Source organism: Prunus mume, linkage group LG7 (assembly GCF_029339155.1).
Source record: "Prunus mume cultivar Tortuosa linkage group LG7, ASM2933915v1, whole genome shotgun sequence".
Lineage (NCBI taxonomy): Eukaryota > Viridiplantae > Streptophyta > Magnoliopsida > Rosales > Rosaceae > Prunus > Prunus mume.
In genome coordinates this window covers 15946897-15969143 of record NC_142704.1, presented here as the reverse complement: position 1 = coordinate 15969143, position 22247 = coordinate 15946897, and the positions used below count along the sequence as shown (strand labels likewise).

Sequence of the window (22247 nt, the reverse complement as noted above, 5' to 3'; positions counted from 1 at the left end):
TTTTACTTCCTGTCATATTTTTCCACTCAGCTTATCTTCAAAATTTTAAAGACAATTTTATTCCTTTGTAAAATGACTTCTAAGGTCTTAGGGTATTTTAGGAATAAAGGTGTTTACTTATATGAGCATGTGTAAATAAGAAATTTTTTTCTACATTTAAAATGAAATAAAAATTATGCTTAATTCAATGGGTATTTTTTAAGTTTTCGATAAGGACTATTGATATTATACTCAAATCAAATTTAATAGACTCGGGAGAATACATGAGGGAATAGATTCAAATTTAATCCTCTCAACACATTCAAATAATAAACTCTTCAGAAGTTAGTGATTATCAAGTTGTTCTTTTACTATCATTTAAGAAATAAAAAGCCTCGCTGATTGATACTTCCTACAAAGTGAAGAACACTTGCAAGGCAGCTTCGAATGTAGAAACATACATTGCTACTGGTATATGAAAAATAGGATTGTATTTTTTAAAAATTTACATGGTGGGTGGGGAATTAAGGCATGAGTGGAAATAGTAGTGTTCTTTGAGTTATGATATAGTTTCTACTTTCAATGTATGTCTATGTTGCATGGATATGTCCAAAAAGTAGGGTATGAGAGTATCCGGTGAGTATCAAATACGATACATGTACGATACGTTGAGTTACGTATCAGATATGCATATTGAAGTATTCGACCAACTCACACGACAACGATGTAACAGTATACGCGTATACAGTTCATGACACGGTGGATGATTTAAAAATATCTAGGAATTTTTATGGTTGTTTGAAAATTTTGTAAAACGTGGGGTAAAAATATAAATTTAAAACTTCAACCTGTAAACCCATCCCTCTTCTTCTCTAGAGAGCTAGAGTTTTTTCATTTTGGTTTCAACGGTAGATGAAAGAACAAGAACTCAACCTAACCTTTTTCTCAACAACATATGCTCCAAGGAACATCATGTGCATCACCAGGTCCAGCTCCATCGTCGCTTCTTCTTCTATATTGCTCAATGAGGTTTTTTTAATTTTTTATTTTAAATAAAATTTATATGACTTTAATATTGTGTGGGCCGTTTATGTTGCACGGACACTCCAAATAGTTGAAGTGGTGAAGTGTCAGACAGTTTGATAAGTGGACACTCTTTGGACACACCTCAGACATGATCAACGACTTTGACACGGTCAAGTCAAGACACTTCCCAGACACAGTCAACTCCGAGTTAAGACACGGCAGGGATGATTTTACAATTATAAAAATAAAAAAGGGATCAAAACATAATTGCTGAAAACTTTTGTGGACATATTTGGAAATGAATTAACAATTGGCGTTAAAATTGTAAACAATAACCCTAAACCCTAAACCCTTATCACTTACCTTCAGCCGCAGCAGCATCGCATTTGTAAATCCACAGCCGCTGGTTCGTGGTTTTCTTCTTCTCTCCCTTCACATTATTTTCTTTTCATCTTAATTTTTATTATATTTGCCTCTTGTTGTGTTGCGATTGACAACAATTCTTGCGAACTGTTATCCAGGTGAGGCTTTGCACATTTTGATTTTTTTTTTCTCTGTTTTCTTATCATATGTATTTGTTGAACTCCACATCTCGGTTTTAGAAGAGTCGGTTGAAGAGAGAAGCATTGGATTTTGTTTTGCATAATTTTTTAAAGTTTTTTTTTTCTTAACTGATCACTTGACATAGGGCGATTAATAGCAATCTTGGTCGTGAGAAGCATCTTGTTGAGTGGTTAATTCATTTTCTTTCATTTTATTATGCCTACTGCTTTTGATATATGTGAATTTGGTTGATTAATAATAATATTAATGAGATTGAATTTGGTTTATTAATTTAATTGGGTAGGTGTATTAATCTAAAATTTGGTTCATGATAAATATGCGAGAAGTTCTCAGATTCTCACTATGGTAATCAACCTTGGTGTTAACTTGATTTTGTTTTATTTTTGTAAACAGGCGAATAAGTAAAGATGGTGCAATATAACTTCAAGAAGATGACTGTTGTACCAAATGGGAAGGACTTCATTGACATCATCCTATCTCGCACCCAGAGGCAGACCCCAACTGTAGTCCACAAGGGTTATGCAATTTCCCGCCTCCGTTCTTTCTATATGCGTAAAGTAAAATATACCCAACAGAATTTTCATGAGAAGCTCTCCACAATCATTGATGAGTTTCCTAGGCTGGATGACATCCACCCTTTCTATGGCGACCTCCTTCATGTTCTCTACAACAAAGACCATTACAAGCTTGCTCTTGGCCAAATCAATACTGCAAGGAACCTTATTGGAAAGATTTCTAAAGATTATGTGAAATTGTTAAAGTATGGTGATTCACTTTACCGATGCAAATGTCTCAAGGTCGCTGCTCTTGGCCGCATGTGCACAGTTATAAAGAGGATTGGTCCTAGTTTAGCTTACCTAGAACAAATTAGGCAACACATGGCAAGGCTACCGTCAATTGACCCTAATACCAGGACAGTATTGATTTGTGGCTATCCGAATGTTGGAAAGAGCTCATTCATTAACAAGATCACTAGGGCTGATGTGGATGTCCAGCCCTATGCTTTTACCACGAAGTCACTCTTTGTGGGACATACAGATTATAAATACTTGAGGTACCAGGTAATTGATACACCAGGGATTTTGGACCGCCCATTTGAAGACCGTAACATTATTGAGATGTGCAGCATCACAGCTTTGGCTCACTTGAGAGCTGCGGTGTTGTTTTTCTTGGACATCTCGGGGTCTTGTGGGTACAGCATTGCCCAACAGGCAGCTCTTTTTCACAGTATTAAGTCTCTGTTTATGAACAAACCATTGATCATTGTCTGCAACAAGACTGATTTGCAGCCATTGGAGGGTATATCTGAGGAAGACAAGAAGTTGGTCACGGAGATGAAAGCTGAAGCTATGAAGACAGTGATTGGTCAAGGTGGTGAGGCTACCAATGATGAGGGGGTACTCTTGACCATGAGCACTCTGACCGAGGAGGGGGTTATTGCTGTAAAGAATGCAGCTTGTGAGAGGTTGTTGAATCAGAGAGTGGAATTGAAGATGAAATCCAAAAAGATAAATGACTGCTTAAATCGTTTTCATGTTGCAATGCCAAAGCCACGTGACAATAAGGAAAGACCCCCATGTATACCTCAGGTAGTTTTAGAAGCAAAGGCTAAGCAAGCAGCAGAGAAGGAAAAAAGAAATACAGAAAAGGATTTGGAGAATGACAATGGCGGTGCAGGTGTATACTCTGCCAGTTTGAAGAAAAACTATATCTTAGCTAATGATGAATGGAAAGAGGATGTCATGCCAGAAATTCTTGATGGGCACAACGTATACGACTTTGTTGATCCTGATATTTTGCATAGGCTTGCGGAGTTGGAACGAGAAGAAGGATACCGGCAGGCAGATGAGGGTGATGATAATTTTGAGATGGAGGGATTGGAATTGACTCCAGAAGAGCAAAAGACATTGGCTGAGATAAGGAAAAAGAAAAGCTTGCTCATTCAACAACATAGAATCAAGAAAAGTACAGCAGAGAGTCGACCAACTGTACCAAGGAAATTTGACAAGGACAGGGAGTTCACAACAAAGAGAATGGGGAGGCAGCTATCAAAGTTGGGACTTGATCCTACTAAGGCAATTAACAGAGCTCGAAGCAGATCTGTCTCAACTAGGGGCCGGAAGAGGGAGAGATCACTTGACAGGGATGATACTGATGGTGGTGATGCTATGGATGTTGATACACCCAACAAGAAGCAACGCATGTTATCTAGATCCCATTCGAGGTCAAGATCAAGGCCTCCAACTGAAGTTGTCCCTGGAGAGGGATTCAAGGACTCTGCTCAAAAGGCTAAGGCACTACAAAAGGCCAATAAATCTAATAAGATGAGAAACAAGAATGCTCGTCGTGGAGAGGCAGATAGGGTCATTCCCACTTTAAAACCAAAGCACTTGTTCTCTGGAAAACGATCAATTGGAAAAACTCAAAGGCGTTAAAATATTTGAGGTACTCAGACACATTGCATCACTTTTCAATTCAGCTTGTCTTTGTTTTTAGCACTCGTGGGAAACAGTTATATATGCTGATTTTCCATTTTCTCTGACCAGCTTTAGGGATGCGTATGCTTTATGCAAATTACATGATTTATGGGACCAGTTGCATTCTATTTTTTGTGTCTATTACATGCATACCTCATCAACCTACGCTTCCGTGTATCAGATGCGTACGTGTGAGAATAACATTCTCGTAGCTACCAGATGGAAGTTTTTGGTCCTTTAGGAAATGCTAGTGTCATATTGATCATTAAAATTAATCTCCTGTTCTGTGATGTTGATTTGATTTCATACTATTGAAGGTGTTAGGACTGAAGTAGTATATTTGTCATGTGCTCAATGTTTTTTATGTTTATGCAAGCAATCAGTATACTTTTTCTTCTTGCAGGGAGGTAGATTTGTGCTTTGTTGTATGCACCATGGAGTGTACTTGCTGCTGAAAAAGAACTTAGTTCTTTCATCTCTGGTTTGGCAGGATATAGCAGCACGCGGGATCATGCGACCAGAAGTCTTCACAGTTTCCTTATTTTTCAGTTATGTTTTTATTTAGGAAATTTTGGATCGGAGGCATGCCTCAGTTACAATATTTTGAGTGGAGTTTAATTTACTGACAAATTTTTGTCTTTACCCTTTGCTTTTGTAATGTTGTCGTTTGACGTTTGTTAAATTATTATTTTACAAATTTATAAATAAACAATTTGTATTTATAAAAAAACCCTAACACTATTTAAACATGAAACAATTGTATATTTTTGTTGTTTTTTTATAATTTCAGCCAATTTTGGGTGTTAAATTATTATTTTTGTTTGTTTTATTGAAGTTCAACGTATAGTTTAAGATACTGTAACTTCAATATTCATTCTCTTTGCCTAAAGCATCTTATTTTTCAGATTGTGAATCAGCACTGTTACAAACTTATAGAGGATGGGTCAGAATAGGACCTCGTCACATGATAGATAGATGATCTAAAAACATGCGAATGTTCCAAGCAGAAAAAGAAGAAGAAAAGAATGCCAATGTGTTACGATATTTTCTATTTCCTATTAGAGCTGAAAATAGGAGAAGCGGCTACTTTAAAGGTATGGCAATAATGTACTGAGATCATCCTATGGAGAGACAGATGGATCAACCTCTATGACTACATCCAGGCAGTTTCTTCAGCCCCATCTGTCTCATTTTGTCACGAACCTCATTAGCATCATCCCATCTATCATGATTAGCATACGAATTCGACAATAGAGCATAAGTTCCAGTGCTTAATCCTCTACTCTTGAGGAGACCATCCCTGATCCTCTCAAACATCTTATCATTCCCATGAATCCTGCAAGCATTAAGCAGAGCTCCCAAACAGAGCCATCTGCTTTTGTTGGCATTTCTTTAATGAAACCCTCTGGTTCTTGGCCATACATATCAACCACACAGGCATAATGCTGCGTTTTAGGAACAATCCCGTAAACATCTTTCATAGCATTAAGGAATATCAACCCTTGATCAACTAGGCCTGTGTGACTGCATGCTGATAACAAGCCAAGGAAGGTTACATCATCAGGAGGAACCCCGTGGACTAGCATAAGCGAAAAGAGCTGTTGCTCCACGAAATGATATCCTTACAATCCAGGACTTTAAACACTGAAATTGCCACACTTGTCATACATGTTGAGTAAGGCATTTCCAACATTGCCATTCACCATGAGATCCGCCACGTACTTACATAGGGATGAATCCACTGGCCTAAACTCAGTGCCCCAATCGAAGAACACGCTGACAATATGTTGACAATGGTAGCCTCATTAGGCTCAGCTTCCCCTCCTTGTACCATTTGTTGGAAAAGCCTCGCTGCCTCTTCACAAAAGCCTCTTTGTGCATAACCACCCACCATGCCAGTCCAAGAATACACAATCCCTCTTAGGCATATTTACAAACAGGTACCTGGCACTCACCAAAGACCCACATCTCAAATAGAAATCCAACCCTGCATTGTCCAAAATAATACTCCTTCCATAAATTCCTCAGGCAATAGCCATGAACAACTTTACCAAACTTGAAAGCTCCTAAACTAAAATAAGCAGACATAACAATGACAAGAGTAGCATAATTAGGCTCTACATCCATGGACATAAACTTAAGAATTGCTTCCTCTACAAAGCCACACTTAGCAGGACCCGATCCCCAGGAAATCTTACGTTCCAAGTCCAGGAAACAACATCTTGACCATACTTACGTTCCATGTAAGTTCAAAAGAAAAGAGTTGGAATAACTTTATATTTTACTACATATTATACAAGTTAGAATCAAAAGTTGAGATACGTAAGCATACAAAACACGCGCAACGCGCAACCCATAAGGATTAAATTGTCCGAAATCTAGATCTAGATAAAGGGCTTAAAAAGAAAACAAAAAGTTATTGGATATTTAAGTAAATAAGGTGCTAATCCACTGAAAAGATAAAACAAAAGATGATAGTGGCTTCCTGTCTAAATTTATGGCCACATAAAAGAGCCCAGTTGAGGAAAGGAATAACCAACATGGGTATAGTCTAATGAGAAAAGATCTTAATTTATAGGTGAGTAGTTTCATATTCGAATCCTTTTGACAACTTGACAGTATGTTGTAAGAAAATTCTTCTCTCCGTTCCTAACTTTTGACAAAATAAAAAGAGAAAAGGACAATAATAATAAATAATGGCAAAAATGAACAGATGACAAAGACCAGTAGCCTAGCCACCTAATCCTCCTCCCTCCTTTAGACATCACAGATTGACGGGCGCTCCTCCCACCTAACCTCGTCTCCAACAATGCTATGTGTGGACTAAACTACCCTTCCATCTATCCATCCCTGAACCAGAACAGATGAACAAAGGATGACATGCCACCACCAACCAAACACCAAAGACCAAAGACCAAACTGTAGAACAAAGGAAACCACCGAAGGCCAGAGAAGGAAACTAAGAGCATAGATATATACCACAATTGTAACAACATATACACTGATATATATATATATATATATTTATTTATATATAATATATTGATACAGACATGGCTTCCCGGTCCCAATCCAAGCCATCATCAGCACCACCTCCACCATCTCCGCGGTCAAAGACGGAGGCTTTGGATGTTCCCCTTCATGAAATTGGGTTCGAGATTGAAGAGGTAACCCCAAAAAAGGTCTCCGGTCACCTCCATGTCACCCAAAAGTGCTGTCAGGTCATCATCTTCTTTCTTTCTTTCTATCTTTCTTTGTTTGTTCATATGATGAATCTTTTTCCTGCTGAAAGTCTAAAAGAAGATGTTAATGAAATAAGTAATATGACTAACTCTTCTTTGCTGCTGAGACCAGCCTTTCAAGGTGTTGCATGGAGGGGTATCAGCTCTCATAGCTGAGGCTCTAGCTAGCATAGGAGCCCACCTGGCCTCTGGTTTACAAAGAGTGGCTGGGATTCACCTCAGCATCAACCATTTGAAGCGTGCGGAGCTTGGTGACCATATCTTTGCTGAAGCCACGCCTGTCAATCTTGGCAAAACCATTCAGGTTCCTCTGCTCTTCACCGTCGCATTCCTATCCTCCTTGGTTTTTTATATTTTAATCTTTCATCAATTTATCATTTCATTTACTTAATATATTCAATAAACAGATTATATCATTCAAAATTGTTTTGATTTGGCAATTTTGGGCAGGTTTGGGAGGTGAGACTGTGGAAGATTAATCCTTCAAACTCAGACATCAAATCCTTAGTATCATCATCAAGAGTTACTCTTTTATGCAACATGTCTGTACCAGAGCATGCAAAAGATGCCGGTGATGCTCTAAAGAAGTATGCCAAATTATAAGTTTTGTTGTACCCTATTCATGTTCAACTCTCTTTGAACCTGTTGATTAGCATTATAACTAGCAATGGAGAAATTAAAGACACTTTGATTTTAGCATTATAACTAGCAATGGTGCCCGCACGATGCTGCAGGTTTTGAAATTGTAAGAAAATGTGTATAAAGTCGTGAAAATATGCAAGCAAGATGATACCATTTATATAACCATGGAGATCTAAATAGTAGGATCATGCTTAGTTTAGCAAGCTTAAATTACAAAAAATAAACTAACATGTTTTACGTGCTGTTGTTATTTGAAAATATTGGGCATATTTTAATAAATTAAGCAACTATAAAACATCAAAATATGAGCAGTTTTTAGCTGTTTATTGTTCAAAAGAGTTTGAACAGGTGTTTATATATATGGTATTGGGTGGTGGAAAGGGATTCCTCTACTTTGATGTCTGTTGGAAGGGGATTTAGGTCTTGTTAGCTCTGCTGTGCAGGTGACTTAAATTCTTTGTCCTTCTTTGCAAAAGTTTTAACTCTGTTGACATAAATTTGGAATCCGAAATTCTAATTCTCCTCAATCCAACACCTCCTCAATTTAATTCATTCTCAATTCAATTTCTCCTAATTCAATAACGGATTAGTAAACATTAGTGTTACTTTAGAAAATTTAGTATATTTAGTGAAAATTAGCTCACCTCATTCCAACCCCTGCATCTACTTAAACCGAAAAAGAAACATTTATAGCTCACCCGTATGAAAGTTTTTGGTTCCACCCTGACTACAAGTCGCATGGTGATTTATATGGATACCTCTTTTATGTAGTTTCATTTTGGGATTAGAATTGTCCTCGGAAGGGCTACAGCTCATTGCATGCTCCAGAGAGTAGCGCATAATGGCTCTGTCGGCGGATAACTCAAGTTCAACCAAGTGAGTTTCCAAAGCAGAGTTGAAGACCAAAGACATCAAATTTCTACATTGCCTCCACCACCTCTCACTCTCTTCCTATATACTCTCTCTCTGCTCTACATAAATTCTCTCTCACTCACTCACTCACTGTGATTTCACACACACACACTCTCTCTCTCTCTCTCTCTCTCTCTCTCTGCTTCGCAGATTCTCTCACTAGTCACTAGCACTGTGGGGGGAGTGGAGGGAGAGAGAACTTCAAATACCATATACCCACTGGAGGGCTCATCTCTCTAAAGCTTTCACACCATTCTGTCCCATTTTCAGGTTAGCTATTTGATCCCGGTTTTCACCTCTTACTATTTTCTCTTTATGCATTGTTCTTCTTGGCATCATTTTAATGTCATTTTTTGGTTTTTTGTTTTCTTCCCACTGTATAATAGCACAAGATCTGTGCTTGCACTTGCTTTTTCTTTTATGGGCTGTGTGGAAAAAGAGTGTGATCTTGTTTTTGTTTTTGGCTTAAAAGGTTTAAGATTTAGTTTTATGGGCTTCGGATCAAGGGATTGAACATTTTCGGATCCAAGAGGGCAGCTTGATTTAAGGCAATGGATGATTGATAACTTTCTATTTTGGACTGGAGGTGGTAATTCTTGATCCCCAACTGAGAAAGAAAATGAAAAGAGCTACAGATTAGTAAAATTGTAACGTTTGCCTACTGGTGATGTTAATCCTTAATTTAATCCAATCCCATACTTTGGAATAGCAATGACAATGGATATACCAGAAAGTCGCTAAGTTTAATTTAATCCACTCCTTCCTTAGTTCATTTAATCCTGCTGTGATTGCAAACTCACTCTCTCTTCAACAAATCTAGTTGCTGCTTATTTCTTAAAGTCCTTAACCATAAATGTATGCGTAGTTCATAGCCTCTAGAAACTTACCGTATCCCGAATCCGTCATGTTTCTCATGTCTCAATCTTGAAACGGTGATGCCATCTGGATTTATTTTATTATCTTCCTGGAAATTTTGTGTCAATTAGTTACTTCTCGGTACTGATCTGATGATATTTTCCCTCTGTTTGAATGAAGGAATTGAAAATGACGGAATTTAGATTTCTATAATTTTAATTTTTGGCAATTGAAGATTTCAGTGTTTGGATTTATGTATGTCGAATTTTGTAAATGACATTATGGAAATTGTGAAATGAAACCTATTTTGGTGGAAATTAAACTTGGGAATTTGATGCCCCATTTCCACAATTTTTTCCGCACATCATTTAACAAATTCCGCACTTGTGTTGCCAAACAAGGGAATTGTCAATTTCTCCTCTTAATTTCCCGACTTTTAGCTTAATTCCAAGTTATTTTCCCTCATCCAAACGGAGGGCGAATTTGTGCTTTCATTATTGGTTGAAAGTAGAATGATTGCAAAATCCTCTGTAGGTAGGTTATTTACCAAAAGTCGAGCTGATTAAAAGTCTGATGTATATCAGACTGCAAATTTGTGTAGGAGAAATTAACCACACTTTGGAACAATTAATCAAGTTATTGAGATATGTTATTTATTTATAACAGACTGCAACGTGCTAATTATTATTTTTTCTTTAAGCATACTTATTCTGTCAATTCTCAACTATTGACCATTTACTTAAAATAATCGACTGTAAGTTTTCTATTATTAGTGCAGGGTTGAGGGAGTTAATTGCAACAATATCATGAAATCTAAGCATAATTCTTCAGGAAACAGAACAAGAAGCACGATATCTATATTCGTTATTATTGCTCTGTGTTGTTTCTTCTACCTTCTTGGAACATGGAAAAAGAGTGGTTTTGGAAAAGGAGATAGCATAGCATTTCCAGTAACCAAGCAGACAGATTGCAGCAATGTCTTTACTAATTTGAACTTTGAAACACATCACAATATTGAGGAGATAGTTGAACCCTCTGAACCTAAAGCCAAAGAGTTCAAGCCTTGTGATGTTAAGTATGCTGATTATACTCCTTGTCAAGAGCAAGACCGAGCAATTAAATTCCCCAGGGAAAGGCATTGTCCACCAGAAGAAGAAAAATTGCATATTCTTATTCCAGCCATAAAGGATATGACTCCTTTCCCCTGGCCTAAAGGCCGTGAATATGTCCACTATGCCAACGCCCCTTATAAAGGCCTGACAGTTGAGAAAGCTGTTCAGAACTGGGTGCCGTTTCAGGGAAATGTTTTCAAATTTCCAGGTGGAGGAACAATGTTCCCCCAAGGCGCTGGTGCATATATTGACGAACTCGCATCAGTTATTCCGATTTCAGATGGCTCTGTCAGGACAGCATTGGATACTGGTTGTGGTGTATGTTGGTTTTCTTAACTATGCTTGTGCTTTTATTTTTGCATTTGCATGTGTACATTCATTGCTTCACATTGCCATTCTGTCATTTGCATTTAATTTGAGTGACTTAAATTCCTTTAGTCAATCCATGACTTTGAGTACAACAATGGCTTTTCAGTCTCCAGAGAATGTTAGGTAGATTTGCTTGTGCGTATAGTGAATGCAAATGCACATTCAATGATACTGTGTAATATATATTTAGCTAAATCATGTATGAATGTAAGCAGTGAGCTATCCTAGTATACATGTTCACACACAGTTCTTTTGTTCATATGTGGTTCTTTACTAATGAGACCAAGCATGATACATGTAATGTATTAGCCATGTCCTTTGCACCACGGGATAATCATGTAGCACAAGTGCAGTTTGCATTGGAGCGAGGTGTACCTGCTGTTATCGGTGTGCTTTGGATCAATTCGTCTTCCATACCCATCTAGGGCCTTTGATATGGCTCAGTGCTCTCGGTGTTTAATTCAATGGACTGCAAATGGTAAGATCTCAATGTGACCAGCATTAAGCTTGAGTAATCACATTTGATTTCCTTAGTTTCTTTATATATATATATATATATATATATATATTAAAATAGAGTTGAATTAGTGAACTCTTAAGTTGAATACAGATAGTAAAAACATATCTATATCTATTTCCATACTCAGATCATATGGTCAAATTAATTGTCACAATCTTGCCTCGACTCTCAAGGTTGACCACTGAAATAAGCTTAGTGTCGTTTGGTAAACATTTATACTTGATTTCCATTGGTATAAATGATTACTGATTTGCACACTTTCATTTTGAAGACTATTTTTCTATGTAACTTCATGTTTTCCATGAGATTTTATGCCAAAAAGTGTAAATAAGTCTTACAAGGGTGATAAATTGTCTGCACGTCTTACATATCTAGCAATTAATTTAGTTACCAACCCTGCTAAAATTTTATTTTCCCAAGTTTTGTTTTGGTTGATATTGACTTCCTTAATCCATCCTCATCTGTTGACTTCTATATAAAAGAAGGCTTCTGATTGTAGTCCCATCTTTTAACTTTGTTTTCCATGTTTCGACATTCAAGAATAGTTTATTTACTGAATATCTCTGTAAGTGCTGGAAGTTAAATGATTCACATATGAACGGCTGTGTGTAGATGGGATGTACCTAAAAGAAGTTGATCGGGTCCTTAGACCTGGTGGATATTGGATCTTGTCTGGACCTCCAAGTAATTGGAAGACATACTACAAAACGTGGAAGCGGTCTAAGGAGGATGTCCAGACAGAGCAAAGACAGATTGAAGCACTAGATGAAAGTCTTTGCTGGGAGAAAAAGTATGAGAACGGAGATATGGCTATTTGGAAGAAAAAAGTTAATACAAAATCCTGCAAAAGCAAATGTGTCAATGTATGCCAGACAGAGGATGCTGATGATGTCTGGTGAGTACCAGGAACTGTGCTGAGGAGCCTTGTTTATTGTTCTTAAATAGTCACTAATCACGTTTAAAGATAATCTCATGGCTTCTGGATCAAGTCTCCCTTGCCTCTAACTTGAGGTTTGGTAGATTTTTCCAGAAGTGGGACATACTCAGTTAGGGGAAAGAGGCGCAGGACTTTGCAGCAGGTGACAGGTCACAGGATAATGCAAGGAAACCCTTTTTGAAAACCTCAAATTATATAATATGAAGTAGCTGTTGCTGGATTTCCCTGTCAATATTTCTCAAAACAAGAAGTAATCAAAGAGAAAAAATGTAGTGAATTGGTTACTGACTATGGTTTCAACCAACAAATCAGTCCACTTATCTAGGAAACTGTTAAACATAACATACGTTTTACAGAGACATGGTAGTCGAATTGGCATGTTGCACATATTCCACATTCCCACCCCTCTGTAAACGTGATGTGCTGGTTGCATGCCTCCAGTTTGTGAAAAGTTTTTCAGTTAATGTCTTTGTACCTCTTCCATCACTCGTTACTTTATATTTGTAGACTGGAATTTTCTTGTGCCCTGTCCTTCTGTAGTTATTATGTTGGTCTAGACAATAATTCTGTTTTATTTGGGAACACAAGGTAATTAAGCCCCTACCTCCCATTGTGTTCTTGCACACACTTTGGTTAGAAGAAAATCTTGTGCTTATGAATTTTATGTTAGTCAATGCTATGGAGTCGACAGTAGAAGTTGGACGGATTTTTATTGTTTGAGTTGGTCCCCTAGTTCAGAATTACCTAAAATGCATTGATATAAGCAGAATGATTGTATAACTTTAGATTCCATTTATTAGAGTGAACACTTTCTCTTTTCTACTTCGCTTTTATGTTATTTTCCCCCCTTTGTCATTCTATGATTCTAGTAATTGCAAAGATTAGCTTCATTTCCTACAAGTGTTGCAATTATACAAGGCGAGTTCCCTTAGATCAGTGATGAAGTTTCAGTCTATTTCTATCTCGCTTGCTCAAGTTCATTTGGCCGTCCTTTTTTCTTCTTATTTTCTCCATACATGCATGTCCTATTCAATTCTGATAAGGGCATTTTTGAAAGGATGTATTCCAGTTCTAGAGTTAGATTGTTACAGCAATCATAATTCTTAGTTTTATGTGGTATGTTTCAGGTACAAGAAAATGGACACATGCGTAACCCCCTCTCCTGAGGTTACCAATGCAAATGAAGTAGTAGTGGGGGCGTTGAAGTTTCCTGCGAGGCTTTATGCAGTCCCTCCTCGAATAGCTAATGGTTTAGTTGACAGAGTTACTACTGAATCTTACCAAGAGGATAATAAACTTTGGAAAAAGCATGTAAATACTTACAAAAGAATCAACAACTTGATTGTCACTACCAGATATCGGAATGTCATGGATATGAATGCAGGCCTTGGAGGATTTGCAGCAGCCCTTGATCACGAAAATCTTGGGTTATGAATGTTGTGCCTACGATTGCAAAGAACACTTTAGGTGTTATTTATGAGAGAGGTCTCATTGGCATTTATCATGACTGGTATGCCCCTCTCTCTCTCTCTCTCTCTCTCTCTCTCTCTCTCTCTCACACATAAATTTGCCTTGTTGGAAGTGTATCAGTTTCCTCCGGGGCTTGTTAAACGAACGGCAAGATTCCCACGGCGCCAGCCCAAATGGAAATCAACGGCCCCAAACGAATCCCGAAGACCGAAGCCTTGCATCCCATGGCTGCCCCCCAACCAGCCCAACCAAGCTGGTTCGAAGCGGACGATCGTTCTGTGGAAACGAAACAGTGGGGAGAGTTAGCATCCAAAGAGAGGGGTAAGAAGGGAACATAAGGAAAAATTTAGTAAAGGGCAAAATCGACAATTTACTATTCCTAATGAACAGATGACAAAGACCAGGAGCCTATCCACCTAATCCTCCCTCCTTCAGACATTACAGATTAACAGGCGCTCCTACGACCTAACCTCGTATCCAACAATGCTATGTGTGGACTAAACTACCTTTCCATCTATCCAACAATGCTATGACAGTGGTGGACCCTCCAGATAAATAAAGGATGAAATGCCACCACCAACCGAAGACCAAACAGTATGTCATATGATATTCGCCATCTCCAATGCAAAAAGTCTTCCCACCCACTCTCATCCAGGAAAAGCCAAACAAACAACAGCCAACAATGAATGGGAATTGAATTGCTTTGGTTCTATCATCTATACAACAAAGGAAACCACCAAAGGCCAGAGAAGGAAACTATACACATATGGCTTCCCGGTCCCAATCCAAGCCATCATCAGCACCACCACCACCACCACCATCACCATCACCACGGTCAAAGACAGAGGCTTTGGATGTTTCCCTTCATGAAATTGGGTTCGAGATTGAAGAGGTAACCCCAAAAAAGGTCTCCGGTCACCTCCATGTCACCCAAAAGTGCTGTCAGGTCATCATCTTCTTTCTTTCTTTCTATCTTTCTTTGTTTGTTCACATAATGTATCTTTTTCCTGCTGAAAGTCTAAAAGAAGATGTTAATGAAATAAGTAACATGACTAACTCTTCTTTGCTGCTGAGACCAGCCTTTCAAGGTGTTGCATGGAGGGGTATCAGCTCTCATAGCTGAGTCTCTGGCTAGCATAGGAGCCCACCTGGCCTCTGGTTTTCAAAGGGTGGCTGGGATTCACCTCAGCATCAACCATTTGAAGCGTGCTGAGCTTGGTGACCATATCTTTGCTGAAGCCACGCCTGTCAATCTTGGCAAAACCATTCAGGTTCCTCCACCATCGCATTCCTATCCTCCTTGTCTTCTTAATTATAATCCATCTCCCAGGCTCCTAGTCCTCTCCAGTCTTCATGATGAGGACATCTTTGTCAACCATTAGGGTTTACAAACGAAAGAGATGGAAGGGGGAATTATTAATTAGTTTCCTAATTTATTTGTTAGTTCCTAGGTTCTCTAAGTTTTCCAGATTCATTAGGATTTTTAGTTTTTCCAGATTTCAGTAGGATTTCTAAGTTTGCTATTTTATTTGGATTAGGATTTCTTTCCTAAAATAAGTTTACTATGATAAATACCCCTTCTATGTAATTCATTATGAGAGTTGAGATTTGTGTATTGAGTAAAGTTTATTTTCTAGAGATTGAAGATTACTTGGTGTGAAGCCAAACCCCTGGAGAGATTCCAGACCTATCCCTTTTGTTCTATTTTCTGTTTTCCATTGTTTTCGCTTCCGCTAAACTACATAAATTCTCAATTCACCCATATCCTACATCACTTCATCATCAAGTATCTCTTCCAATTATCATTTCATTTACTTAATATATTCAATAAACAGATTATATCATTCAAGGTTGTTTTGATTTGGCAATTTTGGGCAGGTTTGGGAGGTGAGACTGTGGAAGATTAATCCTTCAAACTCAGACATCAAATCCTTAGTATCATCATCAAGAGTTACTCTTTTATGCAACATGCCTGTGCCAGAGCATGCAAAAGATGCCGGTGATGCTATAAGTAGCCAAATTATAAGTTCTGTTGTATCCTATTCATTTATAGCCAAATTATAAGTTCTGTTGTATCCTATTCATGTTCAACTCTTTTTGTTATTGAACCAATGGAGAAATTAAAGACACTTTGATTTTAGCATTATAACTAGCAATGGTGCCCACACGATGCTGCGGGTTTTGAAATTGTAAGGAAAAGTGTATAAAGTAGTGAAAATATGCAAGGAAGATGATACCATTTATATAACCATGGAGATCTAAATAGTAGGATCATGCTTAGTTTAGCAAGCTTAAATTACAAAAAATAAACAAACATGTTTATGTGCTGCTTGTTGTTTGAAAATATTGGGCATATTTTAATAAATTAAGCAGCTATATAAACATCAAAATATGAGCAGTTTTCAGCTGTTCATTGTTCAAGAGTTTGAACATGTGTTTATAGATATGGTATTGGGTGGTGGAAAGGGATTCCTCTACTTTGACGTCTGTTGGAAAGGGATCTAGGTCTTATTGGCTCTGCTGTGCAGGTGACTTAAATTCTTTCTCCTTCTCTGCAGAGGTTTTGACTCTGTTGGCATAATTTGGAAAATGACAGGTCTTGGTGTATATAAATGAAAAAATTTGGGCGAGGGCAATAACTATCATGACATAATTGAGTTTAAAAATTGAACAGGCCAAACAACACTCTAGATGCATCAAACATACTATTAATCTGATGGACAAAAGTATGACCTCAATCTATTGAACCAATCGAAAACAAATGCAGAACAATTGTGACAATTATTAAATAGGTATAAGACAATTAAGCCAAAAGCCAAAACACTTGAGCTTTGATGTTCATTTTGTTGCCATAAATTTGGTAAATGATAGGTGTTTGTGTAAACAAATGAGAAAATTTTAGTAAAGACACTGTCTATTGTTACAGAATTAAGGCTAATATAAACTGCACAAATCAAAATTCAAATAACCTATTGTTGAACCAAAAAAATTCACCCGAACAAAAAAAAAAAAAAATGGGAACATGGGTTTGATCAAGTGGGAGGAAGAGTCCAATTTGAACGAGGATTGTTCCATCTCAAAACTCTTTCTGGCAATCACTCTATAAAAGGCAGGAGGGTTGCAGAGAAAAAGAGGAGGGCAACCGGCAGGCTGTGGAGAGATACCATTTGAAAAAAGAAAGGTCACAAGGCTTGAGGAGCAGCAGGAACAAAAGGAAGAGCAAGCACATAAGAGGATTCCTGGCTATGGTGACTTCTATCATCATGAAAAAAAGTTAGGAATCTCTCTATGGCAAGGCTCTGTTCAAAGACTTCCAAGGAAGCACTCAACATCCAGTACAATCAACCCATGGGAATTCTTGGCTATGATGTTTGAAATCATCACAAATTAAGTCAAGAATCTACTCTAAGGCGTATCTCCTCTCAAATACCTTCATGACATCCAGCTATGGATTGACAGCCAAGATGATTTCAATCATTTATGAGATCAAGTCCTGATCTACTCCGAGGTGCAGCTCCTCTCAGACGCTTTCAGGATGTGCTCAACATCCAATTCACAAGCACTCTATAAGGATTGCTTATCATGATGGGCTAACCATCACAAAACCAGAGGTGGTTTGTGGTGCCATTAACAGACGTGGAGAAACTCCCGGAATTTTCTGGGCTTCTCTTACTACAGCCAAATCAATGAAACTGGCAGTTTCAATTCAAGAAAGTGAGCCACTTCGGTTCAACACCTTTATTTTTTGTGCATCGTCAACAAAGTTCCTCCCTGGAAGTCTCTTGCTTGGATCCAGTTTGGGTACAAACTTGGGTACAAAACCCACAAACAAAACCATGGAGGGGTTTAATCTCACAGCAAATAAAAATCAGCCCACGTCTTGCTTGAGGTCCTCATCTCGTGCTTGTCTGTATGCCAACAAAACGAAAAAATGGGCAGCAGAGAAGAGAAAGAAAGGAGGCCGCAAAAAGAAAAAAAGTCAAGAACAGCAACAAAAAAAAAATTAAGGAAAGAAAAAGTGGCTGTACGCCACTTTTTTTGTTTGGGTTGCTGGTTTGAAAAAAAGAGACACCAGTCAAAAGCAAATATGACTTAAAAAAAGTGGTTTGCTTCAGCCATAAAAAAATGGGAAAAGCAGCCATGTTTCTTTTTTTAACTGAAGGAAAGCTTCAGCAACAGACAAAAAAACAAGATAGCCATTACGAAGAAAAAAGAAAAGTCAGCAAAAGATAAAAGAAGAGGAGGCACATCTCTTTGGGGTCTAATCCTATTCAGAAAAGGGCCTGTTCTTCTTGTGCCTCTTGTCTTCAAGCCCGACAAAGAACAATATGGCCTATCCGTACTTCATTGGGAGAAGGATTTTTGTCCTTGGGTGTCTTGATGAAATTGAAAGACATCTATTTCTAGCCCCAAGCCGTGAAGGAACCAGATGGAGAAGGGAAAGGCATTAATCGAAAATTAACTGGCGCAGTGTACACCTCTTTCAAGGCCCGGCGGTATCAAGCCAATATTTCAAGACTCGACAATCTCAAATACAACGGGCTCGTCTCATGCCCAACGATTTTGTCTATTAAAAATCCAGTTGGTGAATAATTGGTGCAAAGTCATGAATTCTCAAACTATGAATCAATGGGCTAAAATAAGAAAAGTCCCATTAATTCCCAATGAAGACCCAAGTGGTACAAAACCACACCAAAGGACCAAGTGGTACAAAACCACGCAAATTAAATCAAATGTTTGGAACTACGTCGGTTTGATCCCGTCAAGAGTACGTAGACAATCTAACATCCCAATAGACGCAACAGCAACCAAATTTAAATTCTTGGTTTATCTTAACCAAATTTTGCCAAAACAATTTCCCAAGCGCAATTTTCAATTTTTAGGAAAAATTAATGGGATAATTAAAATTACTCATTATTTTTCTTAGACATTGACAACAAGAAAAGTGGTATAAAATCATCCAATTTTTCACGGGTCATCTACCCATGCAAATTTCATTGAGATTAAATTCAAATCTCTCAAACAGAAATTCTCAATTAGTAGGCCACATTTACCCATTAATTTCCAATTTCTCCCATAAGTCATCTACCTATTAAAATCTCCAAATCTGTCTCAAAGACCCACACTATGCCGGTTTGATTCTCAATTAGTGGGCAAATTCTCATCAATCAAATCTCCACAAATCTTACGTTGGTTTGATCTTTAAAAGGGTATTAATTTCCAAAATTTAGAACTGGTTTATGCTAAATTCACTCAAACACTCCTCAATCAAACTCATTCACATTCCTCCCTTTGCGTCATTTATTCATTGCAAATATTTGATCTCATCAAGGAGGTTGGACTTGGGTGCAAAACCAAACACACACACTCTGTTTCTTTATGATGGAATCAAAGGGTTTTCTTGTAGTAAGGGATTGTAATTAAAAGACTTGCGTCTCGAATAGGACGAACTTAAAATAATAAAACCTCATTAATTAATTAGTGGTGGTGAAATTATGTTGAGAGGTTCACATTTTCCTTCAACACCTAACTTGTTATAGAATCAAGATAATCAAACGGAGAAGTAAGCTATAGAAGCAGTAATAATCTATAAACAACTATAGGTTATAGAAGTAGAATAAAGCAGAAATAACATGTTATGGGTTATAGTTTTGTTCATTACATCTAAAACATCTAATAAGGATTGTGAATCTTATAATTTGGGGGGTCTTTTTCGTTTCTGTTTCGGTGAGTATCTGTGGTTGAGCCATGCTGCTTCTCATGTCTTTGTTTGTCACTTCCATCCTTTATTTTTCATTAATTAATTCACTTGACGTTTATAGGCACCCACCTTGAACAACAGAAGCCCTTTTTTCTAATAATTATGGAGGGCAGATGATCCAACAGCCAACGTTCTGATAATTATTATTCAGCAGAAAAAAAAATAATAATAATAATAGTATGGAACTCAATGCCTATCACCATGACTCAAACGGCTTGATCTTGGATTCTTGGCCCTACCTTATTATGGCATGTGAGATTTTACTTTGTTGAGGTGAAGTCTCCCTTTTTGTTTTCTTTTATCTGAAATTTATAATGTAATGGGAATCATGACTTACTTAAACATAGGTCAACAAAAGTGCTTGTCAATATTTTTAGTATCCATATTTTGTTAGGATTACGAAGAAATGTTACAGTCTAATCTAATGACTAGTTTTTATATGGTGATATTTCTCTTTCTAATTTAAAAATATATTCTAAATTCAAATCTTCTGTACCGACAAAAATGATTTTACAGTCCTAGAAGATAATCTACCTGAATTTTAAACATCAAACTGAAGGTTAGCAATGAGTCACTGCCAACTAGTCTTTGATTTAGTGATAGTTGTTCCCACTTAATTGGAAAGTAAGTCGCAGGTTCTATTCGCAATAATACAAGAACAATATATATATTTGCGGTGAGTTCAATACTTAGCTAGTCACTTTGTGGTAGTGTAGCACAATCTCTTTTTGTTGTTGGGTGCGTTATTCGTCAAGCAGAAAATGTTCATTGGAAGATTATAACTAACCCTTCATCGAACCTAACGGTTTGATTAGAATTTTTTATTTGGTTCCCAATTCAATACGTCTACACTATTTTCTTTCATTAATTTTGATCTTAAGTTCATTAATGTTTGACGAACTAGCTTGATTAAGTCCTTAAATTCTTCAAGACATTGGCAAGATTCCTTTAAAAAGTTGTACTTTATATATATATATATATATATATATATATATATAATATGAGTGGTGATTTCCCTACTCCTTTTTCTCATATTTTATCCACTTACACTCCTTTTTTATAACTAAAAAAGGAGTGTAAGTGGATAAAATAGGAGTGGGGAAATCATTGCCCTATAATATATATATTATGAACAATTGCTAGGCTTTCTCGCATATCTGTATGACAATCCCACATGCATGCCCAACACTGTGAGTAGAAGAATATATGCACTTTATTCACTTTGTTCTGAAAAACATATTTGATATGTTCACCCAAATTTAAATGAGCTTAGAAAACTAAGGAATTTGTAATCACTTTGTGATTAAGTATTTACATGTTGGATTCCCCACCCTCGGTATAAATTTAAGGACCATTGTGGTTAAAAACTCATTTCAATATTTTTATATTAAATTCTATGGTATGTATGTTAGGAAAAAGAATAAACAAACAATGGTAACGCTTCTTCTTTCTGGTGGATAGGACAAATTAAAATTAGGATTTCAACACAAAAAATGCAGTTCAATTATCTGTTGCTTGTTAATTAATTCCATATATATATATATATATATATATAAAAGGTTGAAAATTGAAGGACATTTTAGAATAACAAGTAATAATCTGTTGAATTAAATTAGTCTGAATAGTAAGGGCTATCAAATAAATAGATGATCACATTATTTTCGTATCAAAACATTGAAATAATAATAATGGTAATTAGTTGATTAATCGAGTTTCAATTTAACTTATTGTTTGCATTTTCGATTTAACTAATTGTTTCCACCGATGGTCTGCAGTAGTGCTAAGTTAGGTAGTGATGTCAAAACATATATTCAATAATTTATATTTTTAAAGAAATAAAATATGATTTTAATGTATATTTTTAGAGAATGTGGAGAGGTCACATCATAAAATTGGGAATACATCTGATTGATTTTTCTTCGACTTATGTGTGTATTAGTTTCTTTTGTTTTGCATATTATTTTTCATATGTAATATGTAAGAGAAAAACATTTAAGTAGTAACGGTGTTCATGTTATTTTTGAATGTTTCAGTCAAAATACTATGAGCTCGAATGTAGATGTAAATATTTTTAGCCACTTAGTAAGGGCAGAAACCACCCTTAGACTAGAGTGGGCTTCAGCCCAATCCAAATAATTAGATAAATAAGAATTTATGGTGTGTTTACTAATTAGAAATTAGAATTCTCATTAATAATTAAATTTCCACCTCTAGAGGATTCTTGTGTTTACTTCACATCAATGAATTGAAAAGTAAGTGGGACCCACACAAATTAGGAATTGAATTCCTGATTTTGGAATAATTCAATTCTTTGGTGGGATGCGGTATTCTAATTCCTAAAGAATTAACCCATTAGGAATTCATATTTTTTACTCATTATA

General features: G+C 36.9%; 3 protein-coding genes and 2 pseudogenes across 5 annotated transcripts; 4 read left to right on the top strand and 1 right to left on the bottom strand.

Annotated features, from left to right (window-relative positions):
- The first annotated feature begins 1287 nt into the window (after positions 1–1287).
- LOC103328908 (nucleolar GTP-binding protein 1 pseudogene) lies at positions 1288–4690 on the top strand (annotated as a pseudogene). Of its 2 annotated transcripts, none has more exons than XR_016121914.1 (3): positions 1288–1411; positions 1963–4014; positions 4450–4690. The product of XR_016121914.1 is annotated as a nucleolar GTP-binding protein 1 pseudogene, transcript variant X2 (transcript). The 2 variants fall into 2 exon arrangements; XR_016121913.1 differs by having other exon boundaries at positions 1357–1526.
- Positions 4691–4905: 215 nt separating this feature from the next.
- Positions 4906–6894, bottom strand: LOC103329041 (pentatricopeptide repeat-containing protein At1g08070, chloroplastic pseudogene; annotated as a pseudogene).
- LOC103328913 (1,4-dihydroxy-2-naphthoyl-CoA thioesterase 1-like) lies at positions 6794–16248 on the top strand. The gene is made up of 4 exons (XM_008231329.3): positions 6794–7267; positions 7401–7592; positions 7739–7922; positions 16201–16248. The coding sequence occupies exons 1-3, from the start codon at positions 7100–7102 to the stop codon at positions 7889–7891; spliced, it is 513 nt and encodes a 170-aa protein (XP_008229551.1). The 5' UTR covers positions 6794–7099; the 3' UTR covers positions 7892–7922; positions 16201–16248.
- On the top strand, positions 8405–14820 carry LOC103328911 (putative methyltransferase PMT14). Its single transcript, XM_089041208.1, is given in 7 exon segments — positions 8405–9112; positions 10471–11135; positions 11426–11573; positions 11575–11656; positions 12311–12593; positions 13763–14043; positions 14046–14820. Coding segments are annotated over 6 exon segments (1581 nt in total). The 5' UTR covers positions 8405–9112; positions 10471–10503; the 3' UTR covers positions 14201–14820.
- On the top strand, positions 14872–16248 carry LOC103328910 (1,4-dihydroxy-2-naphthoyl-CoA thioesterase 1-like). The gene is made up of 3 exons (XM_008231327.3): positions 14872–15051; positions 15185–15376; positions 15984–16248. Exons 1-3 carry the CDS (start codon positions 14872–14874, stop codon positions 16167–16169), a joined length of 558 nt encoding a protein of 185 aa, XP_008229549.2. The 3' UTR covers positions 16170–16248.
- Positions 16249–22247: the final 5999 nt, after the last annotated feature.